The 18696-nt window shown below is 42.9% G+C and overlaps 2 protein-coding genes across 2 annotated transcripts; one reads left to right on the forward strand and one right to left on the reverse strand.

Annotated features, from left to right (window-relative positions):
- The first annotated feature begins 208 nt into the window (after positions 1 to 208).
- LOC135554306 (transcription factor JunB-like) lies at positions 209 to 2079 on the forward strand. Its single transcript, XM_064986533.1, has one exon. It carries the CDS (start codon positions 600 to 602, stop codon positions 1578 to 1580), a length of 981 nt encoding a protein of 326 aa, XP_064842605.1. The 5' UTR covers positions 209 to 599; the 3' UTR covers positions 1581 to 2079.
- Positions 2080 to 11064: 8985 nt separating this feature from the next.
- LOC135554307 (riboflavin-binding protein-like) lies at positions 11065 to 18131 on the reverse strand. Its single transcript, XM_064986534.1, has 6 exons — positions 17891 to 18131; positions 16901 to 17108; positions 16643 to 16736; positions 16322 to 16450; positions 16096 to 16192; positions 11065 to 12713 (listed from the first exon to the last, which is right to left on the reverse strand). Exons 2-6 carry the CDS (start codon positions 17061 to 17063, stop codon positions 12342 to 12344), a joined length of 855 nt encoding a protein of 284 aa, XP_064842606.1. The 5' UTR covers positions 17064 to 17108; positions 17891 to 18131; the 3' UTR covers positions 11065 to 12341.
- Between the last annotated feature and the right edge of the window lie 565 nt (positions 18132 to 18696).

Consider the following 18696-nt stretch of genomic DNA (forward strand, 5'->3'; position numbering starts at 1 on the left):
CAAATAGTTTCTATCCAATCAATTCCCTTTGCCAATCTCGACAGCATGTGTGTGGGCTGATTCGTTTTGCATGGCCAGTGCACCGGGTGGATGGAGATTTCGTTTATGGACCAATGGAATAGTCTAAAATACATAGACTCCGCTCACCCGGGGCACCGGGCCATGCAACACGAACTCGCCCAATGTTTGGTGTGTATATAAAACGGCATGTTACTAGCTGCTCACTCAGAGTGAATTTATCACATAGAACAACATACCGGGAACGCAACCTTATGTATGGGTATAAAGTTTAGTGGTTTCTTATACAAGATTGAGAAAGACAGTTCGAGACATTGGATCACGTCAATACTGCGATCATTCATCTGTTGACAGCCTTCGTGGACCACTGCTCTGTTCTACATCTTGGATTTTTCCTCACACTTTTAGAAGTTAAATAATTTTTAGTTTTGAACTTGGGTCATTGCTGAAAAAGATCTTTGCTGAAAAAGAAGACCTGTGCTTGCGTTGATGCGTAGCCTACTTTTTGCTGACGCCGTCATTTGTTGACCAATATCCTGAGACTGTTTAAACAACTGGTAAGCTCATTTTCCTACGACTTTATGTCTACAAAAATGGAGCAGCCTTTTTATCATGACGACTCTTTTCTCTTGGCTTACGGCCACTCTGATGCTGCATTGCACGACTACAAACACCTAAAACAGAATATGAATTTGAACATGACAGAGCCATATCGCAACCTCAAGTCTGACTTGTACCAGGCAGCGCACCAGGACGTCGGGTCACTGAAGCTTGCTTCCCCCGAACTCGAAAGGCTTATCATCCAAAACAGTAACGGTATAATTACTACTCCCACCCCAGGCCAGTACTTCTACAACCGGAGCATCACCGATGAGCAGGAGGGCTTTGCGGAGGGATTCGTGAAAGCCCTGGATGAGCTCCACAAAATAAACCATATGCCCATAGCCCCGCCCAACGTGTCTATTGGAGCGGGTGGTGTGACGACCTGTTCGGCGGCGGCCTCTAGTGTCTTCGGCTCCTCCCTGCAGCCCGAGCCTCCAATCTACACAACACTGAACGCTTATTGCCCAAACACTAACCTCTCTTCCGCATCCAGTTACCCCAGTACCACCATCAACTACTTACCGCCGCTTCACCAGCAGAGCCATCACCAACAGACCTCGACGCACGCGTCACACCCCTTTCAGTACTCTCTACCTGGCGCTGGGGTCCATCCACAGCGCCTTGTGGCTTTCAAAGAAGAACCACAAACCGTCCCTGATCTACACAGCAGCGACGGTTCCCCGCCAATGTCCCCAATCGACATGGAAAACCAAGAGATAATCAAGGCCGAGCGGAAGAGGCTTAGAAACCGACTAGCAGCAACCAAATGCCGGCGCCGCAAACTGGAGCGTATCTCCCGACTGGAGGACAAGGTGAAAGTTCTGAAGTCGGACAATGCTGGGCTCTCCAATACGGCGACTGTGCTTCGTGAACAAGTCGCCCAGCTCAAACAGAAAGTCCTGACACATGTAAGCAGCGGCTGTCAGCTGATGTTGACGAGCAAAATGGAGGCATTTTAAATGGCGAGGGCATTACGCAGAGTAATTCATGATTTAGACGTGACAACACTGGAGGAATGTTCTACATGAACCGCACTGCAATAAGCCATATACCGGCAGGCTATTGTTAGTAATGACAATACGGTCGCAGGCTGTGTAGGCTGCTCTCATTTCGGGTAAAAGACTGACAGAAATGGTACTTCCGGATGCTGGACACCGCACAAGGGACCATATCATCCAAATACATGACAACAGGAACAGCATCTAGACGGAACATAGACACTAACACTGAGTGACTAGAAAAACAAACCAGAGACCACTTGATAGGTCGGTTTGCTTTGGTATCAAATGAAAGTGGTATTGTTTGTAATTTTGCATATCGTCATGCAATGCTGCATTCATTAAATGTGTAAGTTATTTTGTTTGCCAGGTTGATCCTGACAAATTAATCTTTTGTCATGTTTACGATGTCTTTTTATTTGTGCAATGTATATTTAAGTAAAGTCTCTTTTCAAAACGATTTTGGCTGTGTCTGTCGGTGTCATTATGCCATCCATGGTGTTTGATAAATGCCATTTAGAAATTGTTGGTCGATGAAGTAGGGTATATGCACAGTGGATTTTACTGAAGCTTAGTGTTATGCCTAAACAACCTAAAGCCTGTGAATTAAATAGGTTTAGTTCATGCTACTTTACAGTGATAAATTCTATGCAATCGATGCCATTAGACTACATTCAGCGCCTTCATTTCCAGAACGTCAGCGCGTTGCGTTACCTTTCCTTTACGCACAGCGTGTCCATATAGGGACATTTTTGGTTGCGATTACGTCACTGTGAGCGAAGATTTCTGGGAACTCCCGCCTTCCTTGCAAATTGGTTTCATTCCACTTTATCTAACACTATCAAGATGGTTTGGTTTAACGGAATTTCCAATATTATTATTGAAACTAAGCTGGCGCATAGGGTAAATAAGGAGCATGACAAGGGAAACAAACTTTGACCAGATATGGACTTGGCACAGTCATAATTTCGCAAGGGTTAACAAATGACTACAAAGTTCAGCCAATAACTTTTCTTGGCTATTTTAAATTACAGTATATCACTACATTTTTCTTATGGCATATCACTAGACAAAAATATTCAGTCATCCCATATTCAAGGTGTCTGTCCTTAGTCCATCAATTCTCTGGTTGGATCATCTACTTGTATAAAGACTGATGTCCAATGGCCACCAGCTCATTCTGGGCACATTGTTTCCCATGATGCCCAGCCAGGGTAAGTAAACATGGTGGTTGCGTACACACCACAGTTAAGACAGATTCGGGTCTTATATTTGAATGAGCGCACATGGAAGGAAGTGACAGTGGCCTTTGGAATGCCGGGGGTGTTTAAAGTTGCCGCACCGCTTGGCAGAGCAGTAGAAGTGAGTGGGCATCTGGTGTGTGAGAGCATCTGTGTGTATGGTTGGGTTGGCATTGCCAAGGACAGGAACATTGTGCGGACATGAGAGATATGTGAGGCCCTGTTCTATTTGAATTGATTCAGGGATATGGGAAAAGTCCCATTAAAGTCTAGTTAATTGAGGATTAGTCATCATACATGAACTTCTTATCCAAACAGTTTTTTAAATTCAAGCCCTTCAAAGTTGGCAACAGTTGCAACTCCTGTAGTTTTGCGGTCTTTGGCAGACAGGAGTTATTGAGTATGCACAAGCTGTTCTCAGGAAACCAGGAGGGGAATTCTGTCCTGTTAAGCAGTTAATGATGTAGGCTACAGCAGCCAGCTAGGCAAACAACCCCGCCAGTCTGCTCTCCACAACCTTCAGCACACTTGAAAAGAAAAGAAAACCACTTCAAAAGAATCGCTGAACGCTGGGGTTTTGACACACTTTCTCACCTCAGCTGTTTTGGAGAGAGGTGAAATCTTTTTTTTTATGCCCCAATATGGAAAATATCAGCTACGACACCTACGTGTATTCCATTTGTGTATCTTTCAGTTTAAATAGTCTTACTAGTATTCATAAAAACAAGTGCAGTTTCTGTGTTTTAGTAAAAAAATCTTATAACAAAATAAAAAATAGAATATCTTACAACACATACATAATTAAAATGTGATAGTCGAGCTAAAGTGTCCTAATTTAACACTTCTCTTTCCTATACCAATTTCTTGTACTCTTCTATTGTTTTCACTTCTTAACACAATGGTGGGAGCGTAAATGTTCCATTGCCAGATGGAACCAATGGATACTTGATTTCTCAGATCCCACCAAGGGGGAAATACATAACGACATGATGTTATTCCATGGTTATTCATGTATAGGCCTACACAATATGTATAAATACACACAACCTGCCCATTTCAGCTTCTCGCTACCACAGCCCACAACCATCAGTGTCTGAGGGGAACATCTGTGATGCAGGTGATGATGTATGAAGATCTGGGGTGGGTTTATTTTCCTCCCCTCTAGCCCCCTTTCACTCATACAGGCCTCACTCTCTCACTCCATCTCCCACATTTCTCTCGCATCATACATATTCCTCCCACCTCACCATGGCCATCTGAGCGTCTTTCAATAATTACATAACTCATTTCAGAGACATTTAGGCCTATGTAGGACAATGCAGATTGAATGGGATTTTGCATGCTGAATGTCTATCTAAAAGGCAACATGGTCTTCAATAGGAATCGTCTAAAACACTACTACAAGCTTTTTCCATCTATCTCAAACCGAGTGAGGTAATCCCATAATCTTTTAAAGACAGTCAATTTGTGATAAGTAGGAGTCTACATCATGTCTGGTTTCTCAGTCCCATGTGTCACCAGAGGAGTGAGTTAAGTTGTAATAGAATGGAGTTGACATGCAGTGTAAAGTGTGCAGCTCAACATGAATGACCTCTGGAACACAGGGAACAGATTATAACCTCTTCTGAGACATGCAGGGCTCACTATCACCCTGGGAGATACAAGAAGCAGTTTGGTCATAACAAGTGGGGTCATTCATAAATAGAGAATGTTTATAATATATTATAATATTAAAACTTTAAAAGGGCAACTACACTTCCTGATCTGGCCTCGTTTTAGATTAGGTTAATTAAGAAATGCTAACGGCCATGACTGAATTCAAAGTATGAGTTGATATCAGGGTGTGGTTTGATGTGTGTGTGTTCGCAGGTGGGATGAGTTAACCAAACTATTTTGCCAATTTGCTTCAGCCGACTGGTGTCCGACTGTGGCAAGGTTGGTTAGGACAAATTGGGGACTGTCAATAAATTACACAATGTAAATGTGAATATTTTCATGTTGTACACCTTTTAGTTCTCGTCATACTTTACATTTTTGTATTATCATTTCTACAATTTATAGTTGGTTTGAGGTGTTTAAGTCATTGAAATTTACAGCTATTGGAATTTTATCATATTGTCCCATCTACATTGTGTAATTTAGGAATGGTCCCTAACTAGCCCCATTGGTACAGTATATCCAAAGTCAACCCAAGCACAGGCATTACAATTGGGTCACATGCAGCTGCACTCCTAATGAATGATTACTTGTGTGCTGCCAGCTGTGGGCAGGATTGAAACAAACCCAACCTTCGTTTACATTGTGATGCAGTCCTGACCTCAAGTCCCACAAAACTCAGTTTTGGATGAGACTACAACCAAAATTATTCTATTTACACATTATACCAAATTTAGACAGCAGAATAAATGTCTCTGACTCGATGCCACATAGGCTGTTTTCTAAATGAGAAGTTGTTTTATTGGGGGAAGTTGCTCTTTTAAACTAATTTGTTTGTATCATATCAATAAACAAAACCTATACAAAACCAGTGTTCCAGAAAAACAGAGACATTGCTTGTTGAATGTGTGCATAGCACCATCTAGTGGTTAGTAACTAAAGCTTACTATTAACTCTATACCAGTGTTAATGTCATTTACATTACATTTAAGTCATTTGGCAGACGCTCTTATCCAGAGCGACTTACAAATTGGATGTCATACTCCAATAGAAAAGTACTGAATAAAACACTTGGTTTTAAACTATATTTTCTTTAAAAAGGCAAAAGCAACTTCCAAATGCCTCATCACTACAAAACTAGAGAAAAATGTAGCTATAAATTCTGTTTTCTTTTATTAACATTCAAGTTCATCAACAAAACCACTAACATTGAGTGGCTGCTGCCAACACACTGACTCAACTCCAGCCACTTTAATAATGGGAATTGATGTAAAATATATCGCTAGCCACTTTAAACAATGCTACTTAATATAATGTTTACATACCCTACATTATTCATCTCATATGTATACGTATATACTGTACTCTATCATCTACTGCATCTTTATGTAATACATGTATCACTAGCCACTTTAAACTATGCCACTTTGTTTACATACTCATCTCATATGCATATACTGTACTCGATACCATCTACTGCATCTTGCCTATGCCGCTCTGTACCATCACTCATTCATATATCTTTATGTACATATTCTTTATCCCTTTATACTTGTGTGTATAAGGTAGTAGTTTTGGAATTGTTAGTTAGATTACTCGTTGGTTATTACTGCATTGTCGGAACTAGAAGCACAAGCATTTCGCTACACTCGAATTAACATCTGCTAACCATGTGTATGTGACAAATAAATTTGATTTGATTTGAAAGGACTCACATAGCACTGTTTGAATTCAAATCAAATCAAATTTTATTTGTCACATACACATGGTTAGCAGATGTTAATGCGAGTGTAGCAAAATGCTTTTGCTTCTAGTTCCGACAATGCAGTAATAACCAACAAGTAATCTAACTAACAATTCCAAAACTACTGTCTTATACGCACAAGTGTAAGGGGATAAAGAATATGTACATAAAGATATATGAATGAGTGATGGTACAGAGCAGCATAGGCAAGATACATTAGATGGTATGGAGTACAGTATATACATGTGAGATGAGTATGTAAACAAAGTGGCATAGTTAAAGTGGCTAGTGATACATGTATTACATAAAGATGCAGTAGATGATATAGAGTACAGTATATACGTATACATATGAGATGAATAATGTAGGGTATGTAAACATTATATTAGGTAGCATTGTTTAAAGTGGCTAGTGATATATTTTACATCATTTCCATCAATTCCCATTATTAAAGTGGCTGGAGTTGAGTCAGTGTGTTGGCAGCAGCCACTCAATGTTAGTGGTTGCTGTTTAACAGTCTGATGGCCTTGAGATAGAAGCTGTTTTTCAGTCTCTCGGTCCCAGCTTTGATGCACCTGTACTGACCTCGCCTTCTGGATGATAGCGGGGTGAACAGGCAGTGGCTCGGGTGGTTGTTGTCCTTGATGATCTTTATGGCCTTCCTGTAACATCGGGTGGTGTAGGTGTCCTGGAGGGCAGGTAGTTTGCCCCCGGTGATGCGTTGTGCAGACCTCACTACCCTCTGGAGAGCCTTACGGTTGTGGGTGGAGCAGTTGCCGTACCAGGCGGTGATACAGCCCGCCAGGATGCTCTCGATTGTGCATCTGTAGAAGTTTGAGAGTGCTTTTGGTGACAAGCCGAATTTCTTCAGCTTCCTGAGGTTGAAGGGGCGCTGCTGCGCCTTCTTCATGATGCTGTCTGTGTGGGTGGACCAATTCAGTTTGTCTGTGATGTGTATGCAGAGGAACTTAAAACTTACTACCCTCTCCACTACTGTTCCATCGATGTGCATAGGGGGGTATTCCCTCTGCTGCAAACTTGATGATTGAGTTGGAGGCGTGCATGGCCATGCAGTCGTGGGTGAACAGGGAGTACAGGAGAGGGCTCAGAACGCACCCTTGTGGGGCCCCAGTGTTGAGGATCAGCAGGGTGGAGATGTTGTTGCCTACCCTCACCACCTGGGGGCGGCCCGTCAGGAAGTCCAGTACCCAGTTGCACAGGGCGGGGTCGAGACCCAGGGTCTCGAGCTTGATGACGAGCTTGGAGGGTACAATGGTGTTAAATGCCGAGCTGTAGTCGATGAACAGCCTTCTCACATAGGTATTCCTCTTGTCCAGATGGGTTAGGGCAGTGTGCAGTGTGGTTGAGACTGCATCGTCTGTGGACCTATTTGGGCGGTAAGCAAATTGGAGTGGGTCTAGGGTGTCAGGTAGGGTGGAGGTGATATGGTCCTTGACTAGTCTCTCAAAGCACTTCATGATGACGGAAGTGAGTGCTACGGGGCGGTAGTCGTTTAGCTCAGTTACCTTAGCTTTCTTGGGAACAGGAACAATGGTGGCCCTCTTGAAGCATGTGGGAACAGCAGACTGAGATAGGGATTGATTGAATATGTCCGTAAACACACCAGTCAGCTGGTCTGTGCATGCTCTGAGGGCGCGGCTGGGGATGCCGTCTGGGCCTGCAGCCTTGCGAGGGTTAACACGTTTAAATGTTTTACTCACCTCGGCTGCAGTGAAGGAGAGACTGCATGTTTCCGTTGCAGGCCGTGTCAGTGGCACTGTATTGTCCTCAAAGCGGGCAAAAAAGTTATTTAGTCTGCCTGGGAGCAAGACATCCTGGTCCGTGACTGGGCTGATTTTCTTTTTGCAGTCCGTGATTGACTGTAGACCCTGCCACATACAGTGCCTTGCGAAAGTATTCGGCCCCCTTGAACTTTGCGACCTTTTGCCACATTTCAGGCTTCAAACATAAAGATATAAAACTATTTTTTTTGTGAAGAATCAACAACAAGTGGGACACAATCATGAAGTGGAACGACATTTATTGGATATTTCAAACTTTTTTAACAAATCAAAAACTGAAAAATTGGGCGTGCAAAATTATTCAGCCCCCTTAAGTTAATACTTTGTAGCGCCACCTTTTGCTGCGATTACAGCTGTAAGTCGCTTGGGGTATGTCTCTATCAGTTTTGCACATCGAGAGTGACATTTTTTTCCCATTCCTTGCAAAACAGCTCGAGCTCAGTGAGGTTGGATGGAGAGCATTTCTGAACAGCAGTTTTAAGTTCTTTCCACAGATTCTCGATTGGATTCAGGTCTGGACTTTGACTTGGCCATTTTTTGAATTTACAGATAACCACGGGCACACTCCAACACTCAGACATAATTTACAAATGAGGCATTTATGTTTAGTGATTCTGCTAGATCAGAGGCAATAGGGATGACTAGAGATGTTCTCTTGATAAGTGCATTAATTTGACAATTTTCCTGTCCTGCTAGCATTCAAAATGTAATGAGTACTGTTGGGTGTCAGAGAAAATGTATAGAGTAAAAAGTACATTATTTTCGTTTGGAATGTAGTTAAGTAAAAGTAAAAGTAGCAAAAAATAAATAAATAGTAAAGTACAGATACCCCAACAAAAACTACTTAAGTAGTACTTTGAAGTACTTTACACCACTGCCTCCAAGGTTCACCCATGGCTGCCCAGTCATGTGAAATCCATAGATAGGGCCTAATGATTTTTTGATTTTAACTCAGTAAAATCTTTAACATTTCTGCATGTTGTGTTTATATTTTTGTTAAGTATAGTTCACATTTCAGAAAAATGTCTGAGTTTCCTAGTTCCGACCAGCAAGTGAACATGGCATTTCATGTATAACTATAGACCGGGATGTGCACCCATCAAGGATTCATGCTTCGAGCACACCATGTCATTGCATTTTGGTACACCAGAATTCATCAAATCAAGTCAAACTTTATTAGTCACATGTGCTGAGAACAACAAGTAACCTTAACCAACAGTGCAGTTCATGAAGAGTTGAGAAAATATTTACCAAGTAGACTAAAATAAAAAGTAATAATAAAAAAGTAACACAATAAGAATTAACAATAATGAGGTTATATACAGCAGGCATCTGTACTGAGTCAGTGTGCGGGGTACTGGTTATTTGTACATGTAGGTGGGGGTGAAGTGATTATGTATAGATAATAAACAGCGAGTAGCAGCACTGTACAAAAGGGGGGGGGGTCAATGTAAATTGTCTGGTGGCGACAATTACATTAATTTCCAATGAAACGCTGCGTTTGCCTTGCAGCATTGCGTTGCAGAGGCAGTTGCAGTGCGTTCGGTGTGGTGCATATGCTGGATTTATCGAATGTATGCGTCAAACTGTATGCGTTGACAGAAATGGTTGCAGAAGTTGAATGTTGAACTTTTGTTGCATACATATCCAGATGATGTTGTTAACTATTTTGCGCAAAAGCGTCAGAAAGACTGCCATCCGATTTTTGTGAACTCAGTGCGGTTCGCTTATTATTTTGTGTAGTGTGAATACTCCAAAGGAACTCAAAGAAAGCGAACCGAACTCGTTGGTCTGAGTTCAAGTTCGCTTAAATTGTATAGTCCTGTTCCCATTTTTTCGGACAATGTGAACACAAAGCTCCCTATGATCGCTTGACATACACTAGACTACTGGACCACCGATTCCCCTGACATAACCAATCACATTGATGCCACGAAAGACAGAAGACGATGATTGTGCAGGTTCGCAGAAAAAAACGTGCTATTTTTCGATGTAGATTAGCGTTTGTCGAGAATGCACAGAAATTCCAAAAGTGAGTGTGTGCGCAAACCAAGGTTGCCAGGTGCACGGTGTTTCCTCCACACATTGGTGCGGCTGGCTTCCGGGTTGGATGCGCGCTGTGTTAAGAAGCAGTGCGGCTTGGTTGGGTTGTGTATCGGAGGACGCATGACCTTCAACCTTCGTCTCTCCGGAGCCCGTACGGGAGTTGAAGCGATGAGACAAGATAGTAACAATTGGATACCACGAAATTGGGGAGAAAAAGGGGTAAAATTAAAAAACAAAAACAAAAAAATAGTGTCTTCTGACTACAATTATTATGTATCATCTTTGAACTTTTAGGACAGACACTTCAAAACCTTATTCCATGTGATTTATTTTTGGACTCTATTTTGTTGTTGCCATTTATGAATGCGTAATTCAACGTGTTTCTATGGGCTATAGTAGTAAAGGCCAAATTCAATATACAATTCTAAATCAAATATCAAATAGCTAAATGATCCATGGTATCAGTGGCTTAGATTTTAAGAAATAAAGCATATACAGGCCTAATGATTTTGAACAATGCTTTGACGAGCAATGTATTCTACTGCTGGAGTTCAATGACACTGCCCCTTGACAATATTTTTAATAAACACACTCACACACACACACTCAAACTACTAATTTGAGTGTCACAAAAACAACCATATTGATGGCTTTAACCTCTGATGTGGCACCTTTGTAATTTGAACAATACATATACTATTTTTATTCACTCCCATAATCAAACTGTCAAGCTGTCTGCCTGCTTGAGCTGGACCAGTGAGAGCGTCAGATGTGGACCGACCCTTCGGCCGTGTTGGGTGATGACATCATCCCTGGAATACACAGTGTTCTTATCCTGAGGTGACAGGTCAAACGGTTGGACAGTGCTGCATATGGAGAACACAGAACACATATTTGCTATGTCTTTTGATCTAGCAATGGCTCTAATAACAACACAATAGCAAATACCAATGGAGTGATTTTGAAATCCAGTGTTTATTGAGGATGTCAAGAAACAAAAGAACACCAAATAGGTATTCATGTCACACTCAGACAAACAGGTTCCCTTTTGGTCAACCATTCTATAGACATTCTATAGAGTTTGGCTCTAATTCTACTTCACAGCATTTTGAATGACATTGCCTGAATAGAGTTCCGATGCATTATCATACTAACACAAAAGCCTTACTGGCATGAGTCATGTTTCTACATCAGCAGTCTAAGTCTGTCCTTTGCGCAGATTCTCTTTCTGAAATTCAAGACTTCCTCCAGCTATAAAGAATACTTCATCATTTTTTACAGCTGACTGACTCCTATGGTTGCAGGATGGCAACCACTCTAATGATGTGGCTGTGCACCACAAACACCCTACCTCCCTCCTCCACTCTCAAACATTTCATGACAAGAAAACAGTAGTACATTACGTTATATCACGACGGTTAAATATGCCAAGCATGTTGACAGTTGTACAGGTATGTCTAAAAAAAGGTGTTTAGGATTGAGGAATAGAGGAATTTTGGATGCTTCAGTATGGATACGTATATATCTCCTGTATGTCTGATGGTAAAGTTACACAATACAGTTTAGAAACTACTGCAGTCCACTGATGGGTAAACACAACTCTACAGTATGATATGCACCGAGGCGGTCCCAGGCACCTCACGAGATGACAGATATTTTCATTTGTAGGCCTACTAATGTAGCTGCAAGTCTTTGTAGCTGCAATGTTAATAATGAGCTTACATGACTGACAATTACATGCCAAACATTGATGGCGATCATGAATGGTGTCACCTGTTTTAGCAACTACTTTACTTTATTACATTTACTTTTACAGGGACAGTGGACATTAATCAACATTACTACTGTATAAAAGTTTTAGTCAGCCGGCTAATTCTCAACTGCAGTCCCTGGGCCAAGTACCATGTAACAACAGACTGTAATACAACATGATGTCATACACTTTGATGTTAGCTGTTGATTGTTTTACCTTTCAGAATAATGTTACGGTCAATGTCACTATTCGTACATTATTTACACAGTGTTAAAGGTATGTCATGTCATAATGATTTATATGTTTGGTATTACTTCAAAACATGGAGCGTCTCTAAGCAACATTTGATTGATGGGTTATAATGGTGTGTCATGATGAGAGGTACAGTATGTGAGGTAAGGTTAGTTATAGGAGAAAGATATGACAACCCCAGCTTGGGGACAGAGCTACAGATTCAGTGATCAGATTCTGTCAGTTCATCTACAGCCCACTCCCACTACCCTCCACATCATCCACCACGACCGAGCGTTTCCGCATCACAATGTTGCCGTTGCTCCTCCGCGCCTGCAGGGGCAGTGTGGCAGGCTTGGTCTGGGGCTGCGTGTGGCAGGGGGCACGATACTGAGGCAAGCCACTCTTGGTGGTGTCCAGCTCCTCTGGGTCTTCCTCCAGGGCCCTGAGGGCAGCAATCACCTCCCTGTCTGAGGGGCTGAGGGTCAGGCATCCACAGGGACGTCCACCATTACCATTGCTAATACCCTCACCCCCCTCCCGTTCCTCCTCCTCATCCTCCACCGTCATGAAGGCGTCCCCCCACAGGCTCTCACACAGGTCCCGGCCGTGCTGGTACATCTGTGGCAGCAAAGAGCAAATCATTGGAGGTGTAGTTTGACATTAGATTCAATATGACCCTTATCTGTTCTGTGTGTTGCAAAGTATACCTCTGATTAAGGCACTTGTTTTAATTGGGACTATTGATTACACAAAGGTGTACCTTTTCTGAAAACAAAACAGAACAAAGCCTTTGCCAGGAAGCAGCTGCCACTCTCACCCATCCATTAGTACCCTCATCATACAGAGAAAGGCTTTTAGAGACACGGGGGAGCAGCACACAAGGTCATGCTTCATCTGTCATCTAAAAGCCAGCTGATAGAGAGAAATAAACATGTTTTTCCCTTCACTTTAATCCAAATTCAGGTTTTTGGGCCAAAAAAAAACATAATTAAGTCTACATTTCTCAGAAAAGCTTGATATTGGAAAAGCTTATTAGTAGAATGGTAGTGACACCGTGGGTCTACACATTTACAGATGTAGGTTCTTAATTTGATCACTCTTTGTTGCTGAGAATTTTCCTGTACCCCGAGCAATGCAGATGAGCTTTGTTATTTAGATAAATGAACTGAAAACCCAATCTAACAGACAATTATATTAACATTATTACACTTTTCATGTAGCCTACTTTTGGCCAGCTAATAGCTTAACCACAGCTCCAGCTACATTATGGACTAAGCACTTAAATCCTGTTGCTGAATGATTATTTTGCTGGGACAATATAGGTCAAATGAAGAGCCTATATCTGTAAGCTCTGATTCTCTGGGGAGTGAGTCATCCCCACTTTGTAAGAAGTGCTACCATTACAACTCTCCTCTCCTCTCTCCTTCCTCCTCTCCTCTCCCCTCCCTCCTGCATCCCCCTCTCCTCTCTCCTCTCTCATCCCTCCCCACTCTCCCCTCTACTCCCCCCTCTCCTCTCTCCTCTCCCCGTCTCCTCTCTCCTCCCTCCCTCCCCCTCTCCTCTCTCCTCTCCCCCTCTTCTTTCCCCCTCTCCTCTCCTCCTCTATCCTCTCCTCTCTCCTCTCCCCCTCTCTTCTCTCCTCTCTCCCCACTCTCCCTCTCCTCTCTCTCCTCACTCCTCACTCCCTCTCTCATCCTCTCCTCTCCTCACTCCCTCTCCTCTTATCTGTCTGTCTGAGGGATAAGGAGTGAATGAGTCACCCAAAACATTTAGGAAGCACTGCTATATTGACTGTGTTAAAAGGACAGCGCTGTTGCTGTGCAGCAGATAGCTACTAGCTGGTCTTATTACTAGCCTCCTCTCCTGGGGTGGCCATGGTCATGTGCCTAACCCTAACCCTAACCCCATTAATTTTTACAATATAGAAAATATTTTTACTTTGCCGTTGGCTGGATCTAGAGGAAATCGCTCAGTTCTGCCTTAAGGATAAGATTCATCCCAATAAATGTCAGCCTGCTGTTATCGCAACACAGGCTTGCCAGTCTGTGGGCATATTAGTGCAGAGTCACTGCCCACTTCATAACCAGTGTTTGAGTGGAGAGTGTGAAGAGTGTGTTGGTTTCCTTGTTGATGATGTTAAGAAGCCCCAGCACATTGCTGTGGCCAGTGAGAAGATGGAGAGGGGCCAGCAGAGTTTACAGATGACGAGGGAGAAAGCCAGAGAGGAGCCTGGGAGAAGGGCCAGGGGACGTTTTGATGGTTTGTACGTGTGTGTGCAGTATTGTGTGTGCATGTACAAATGTTTTTGTGTGTGTCTAGCTTATGTGGGAATGCAGTATGTGCATGTGTTTGTTTGTGTGTGTGTAGCCTATATGTGAGTGCAGAATGAGCATGTGTTTGTTAGTGTGTGTGTGTGTAGCCTATATGTGAGTGCAGAATGAGCATGTGTTCGTTAGTGTGTATGTGTTTCCGTGTATATATTAGAGCCTGCCTGTGCTGTGTACAGTGGCCCTGAGGCAGACTGAAGCGTTGTCATTTCGATTAGGGAGGACATGTGAATGGGTGAGGTGCAGTTAGCTTCCCAATTCCTTTGTCTAATGAGGAATCAAACGGAACATTCCAGTCTAACCTACAAACTGTTTACCTCAGACTGTTAAAATAATTGTTTTTTAAACAGCTGAAGATCATTAAAATAGCCGTCATTAAAATGCCAGGACACAAATTGCTTCCAACCTCATTTGAGTTCCAAAGTCAGTTGCTCTTAAGAAAAGGGTCAAACTAATGAATAGCATAAATCTGTGAACATATTGTTATTGTGTTAACAATATTTCTATTAGATGTGAGTTGTTTTGTTCAAACATTCTGACTCCTCCTTTTGGGTTCTTTTGAAGGTCTCTGTGTAGCAGGACCCTCATATTCAGAACAGCTTAACTTTAATTGAACGGCCTCACAATAATTACGTTTTTATTTGGTATATTTGTGGTTCCCTGACCTGTCTCTTCCACATAAACATACACACACTCCTGTCACCTCTCATCATCACATCCAACTACTGATTATGTGTGAGTGTGTGTGTGTGTCAGAGGGGGCTGGTGGGAGGAGCTATAGGAGAACGGGCTCAGTGTAATGGCTGGAATGGAATCAATGGAACCGTTGTTTTTCCATGTGTTTGATGTGTTTGGTACCATTCCATTCATTCCAATACAGCCATTACAATGAGCACGTCCTCCTACATCTCCTCCCATCAGCCTCTTCTGGTGTGCGTGCATGTTTGTGTGTGACTGGGTCCCAGCTGTGCACACGCCCTGGGTCACTCTGCCTCTTTTTATATCCTCCTCTGTCCAATGGAACAGTACAGAGTAGAGCCCAGGGGCGAACTGGCCATCTGGCATTCTGGGCAAATGCCAGGCAGGCTGGACCACTTTTTATCACAGTGGGCCTGTCTTACTTGGATTTTATTGTGCAAAATAATCATTATCTGTCTAATAATGGGGGCCTCGAGGAAAGAAATGAGCCGGTGTGGGGACCTCGAGGAAAGAAATGGGCCGGTGTGTGGGCCTCAAGGAACAAAATAGCAGGTTTGATAGAAATGCCAGGGCCGATTTCTGGTCCCAATCCGCCCCTGGCAGAGCCCCTCCTTTATTCCACTGAGCCAGGCTCTGTGTCCTTAACCCCTCACTGACCACTGAGACCAGCAGTACCAGTACAACTAACACTGACTCAGCTATACTACCATGATTCTTTGCTAACCTAGCCTTGCATGCCAGGCTTCTATATCTTCCTACAGCTCTATCATAAGAGACACAGCTGGAGAAAGAGACTAGGACGGTTCTTAACTTCCTCAAAGAAATGAATCATTGAGTCTAAATATCTCTTTTTGAAATCAAATAAAATATATATTTATAGCAAGGTTAAAACACAGCTCGACACAGCATTACAGCCAACTCAACATGGCTCCCTCCCATGAGACTGGCTGCTGCCCATCCAATCAACAGCCTACCTGCTGATACGGCACACAGCTCCCAGTGCAGTTCTGTCCTCTGGGGTCTCTGGCCCAGTTACGAGCACATGTCATGTCCATCCTGCAGGCCTCATACCTGAAGAAAAATGTTATGTTGCAATGACCAGATGACAGATCAACATTTGATACTGCTGGATGATGTGATTAGCGCAGAGCCTTCAGTACAGTTTACATTGGGGACCCTAGATTATTGTAGTGAGCTCACCAGTCACGGCAGAAGCTGTGGCACAGTGGCACGGCCTGCATGGAGGACTGGAGGTGAGAGTGTGGCCAGCGGGCTGCATCAGGGGAACAACGGTAGAAACAGGTCACACGCTTCAGGAAGTCCTCACACCTGTTCATAGAGATGGATGAGAGAGAGAGAGAGAGAGAGAGAGAGAGGGTAGACCACAGCATGTAACTCTCTCTTTGCTCCAGCAGTGCAATGGTTTTGTCTCTGTTGGCTATTGGCTTTGATGTGATAGATTGAAAATATTGGTTATATCAGCTAGTCATGATCAAAGGCCGCTGTAAATTGCAGACTTACTTCGGGCTCAGTTTCCCACACTTGTCCCAGGGGCTGTTCTTCTCACTGGTCATGGGATTAAGATCCTGGATGTCATCCCCTGAACAACATGCATCTGATGAGAGAACAGATATGGATAGATTATGACCATGGGGAGACACCTCATCTCATAGGAGGATTGAGGATTTAGATAGCAAACTTCCAACAGCAGTTTTCTCTCATTATCATGGTTTGACAATGCATGTTGTTGTCTTTAAAAAGCACAGTGCTCTCACTCACTCTCAGCATAGATTGTGCACTCTTTCAGGTGAGGTTCCTGGCTGGGCGTGGCCTTCTGTCTACCGTCCTGTAGACACGCACTCTCCAAACACAAAATGTGACCAATCAGGGTAGCCGTTAAATATGCACAGACCAACGGCAGGGAGTTTGACGTGATAGCCATGTCTTCAACCTGCGATACGTTCAGCTAACCGGCTATAATCAGGACCTTGGACAGCGGAGCGGGAGACAAAGCGGGTTCAGTGAACCATACAACATGAAGACCAGTTTTTTAAATAATGTGACATTTGAATGTTTCCCTATTGCCTGTAGCACTAAAGAGAATGTTTCCCTCAAAAAGGGAGTAAGGTCAACCACCACTGATCAAAAACTGTCTAGTCTGTCCATAACATAGCTTGTATTCAATGACGTGCCATGGAGCATCTAGCCTGAATAAGGAGATTCAAAGATTGGTGTGATGCATGACACAGCCTGTGAAATATTAAGCTATAGCCTATCTAGCCATTGGATAACGCTAAGCATGCATAACAATAACTGATTAAATCCTAAATATGCTATTTTCTTATGAACTTCCGTTTAAGTATTTTATAGAAAATGAGTTACAGACATGTTTAACACATTTCAGAGTTTACTAAGCGCTTTGTTAGATGTATAACAATGTAAGCTGGTTATTGTAGGTCGTCTGTATGTAGGCTACTTGAGACTATCAGCTACAAACCTAAAAATGACTGACTTTCTTTCAGTTAAACGATGACCATACCCGACAAAACTAAACTATCAACTAATTATTTGACGAGAAAATAATTAAGACTTGAACAAATGCAAAAGATAGGCTACTGTAAAACCATGTTTGATTCGCTTTAAACAAAATAACGGCAATGATAAGATTTCACACCACAACATCCCAACTGCGTAGTTTGCAATCTATGTCCATTTGTTTATTTTCCACTATCGACAAAAATACTTTACGCTTCGCCTGCCTGAGCCTACCTGTCGGTGGGAGAAACCGTTTTCCTTTTGATTCTGCTTGGTCTTGTGCGACGTGTCTCTTCAGCTTTGGAATCGTCGTCGAATCAGCACCACTCTACGCAGCTCATCCTCCGGGCTGAATGCTTGTTATGATCTCTTCTTCCCAGGGGCAGCACGATAGTTTCTCACTGGTTTAACCGAAGGACATCTAAGCTCCTGGCCACCTCCCCCACCTCCTCCTCCAACCTCCCCTTGCTGGTAATCCATATCACACACACACACACACACACACACACACGCACACACGCACACACGCACGCACACACGCACACACGCACACACGCACACACGCACACACACACACACATACACATACACATACACATACACACACACAAATGTGTATCATATACATTAGAAAGATATCCATGTAATATGATGACCTTTAAATGATTTGGCCTGAGCATATTATGTCCAGGTAGTGTCATTCTGTATCAAACGTACTGTCATTCTGTATCAAGCACCAGTTACTGAAAAAATTCATCAAATTGATTTGGTCCTATATGAACATGTTGGCGCGGCGTTGTCCTTGGTATAAGTGCATCCTCCTCAAGTACTGAGTCACCTGTCCTCCCCTTCTCCCTCAAACCCAGAGGTCAGGGCTTTGTGTGAAGGTTAGGTGAAGGATGAGATTTGATACTGTATGATATGCTGAGAGCATTGGAATACATCTCCCTGTTGACAACCATTGCCCCACAAATAACTTCAATCTGCCACTTGCAGCAAAATCCGCACTTCATTTTTTCCCCCCAATGAGGCATACATTT

The sequence above is a fragment of the Oncorhynchus masou genome, chromosome 14 (genome assembly GCF_036934945.1).
Source record: "Oncorhynchus masou masou isolate Uvic2021 chromosome 14, UVic_Omas_1.1, whole genome shotgun sequence".
NCBI classification, from domain to species: domain Eukaryota; kingdom Metazoa; phylum Chordata; class Actinopteri; order Salmoniformes; family Salmonidae; genus Oncorhynchus; species Oncorhynchus masou.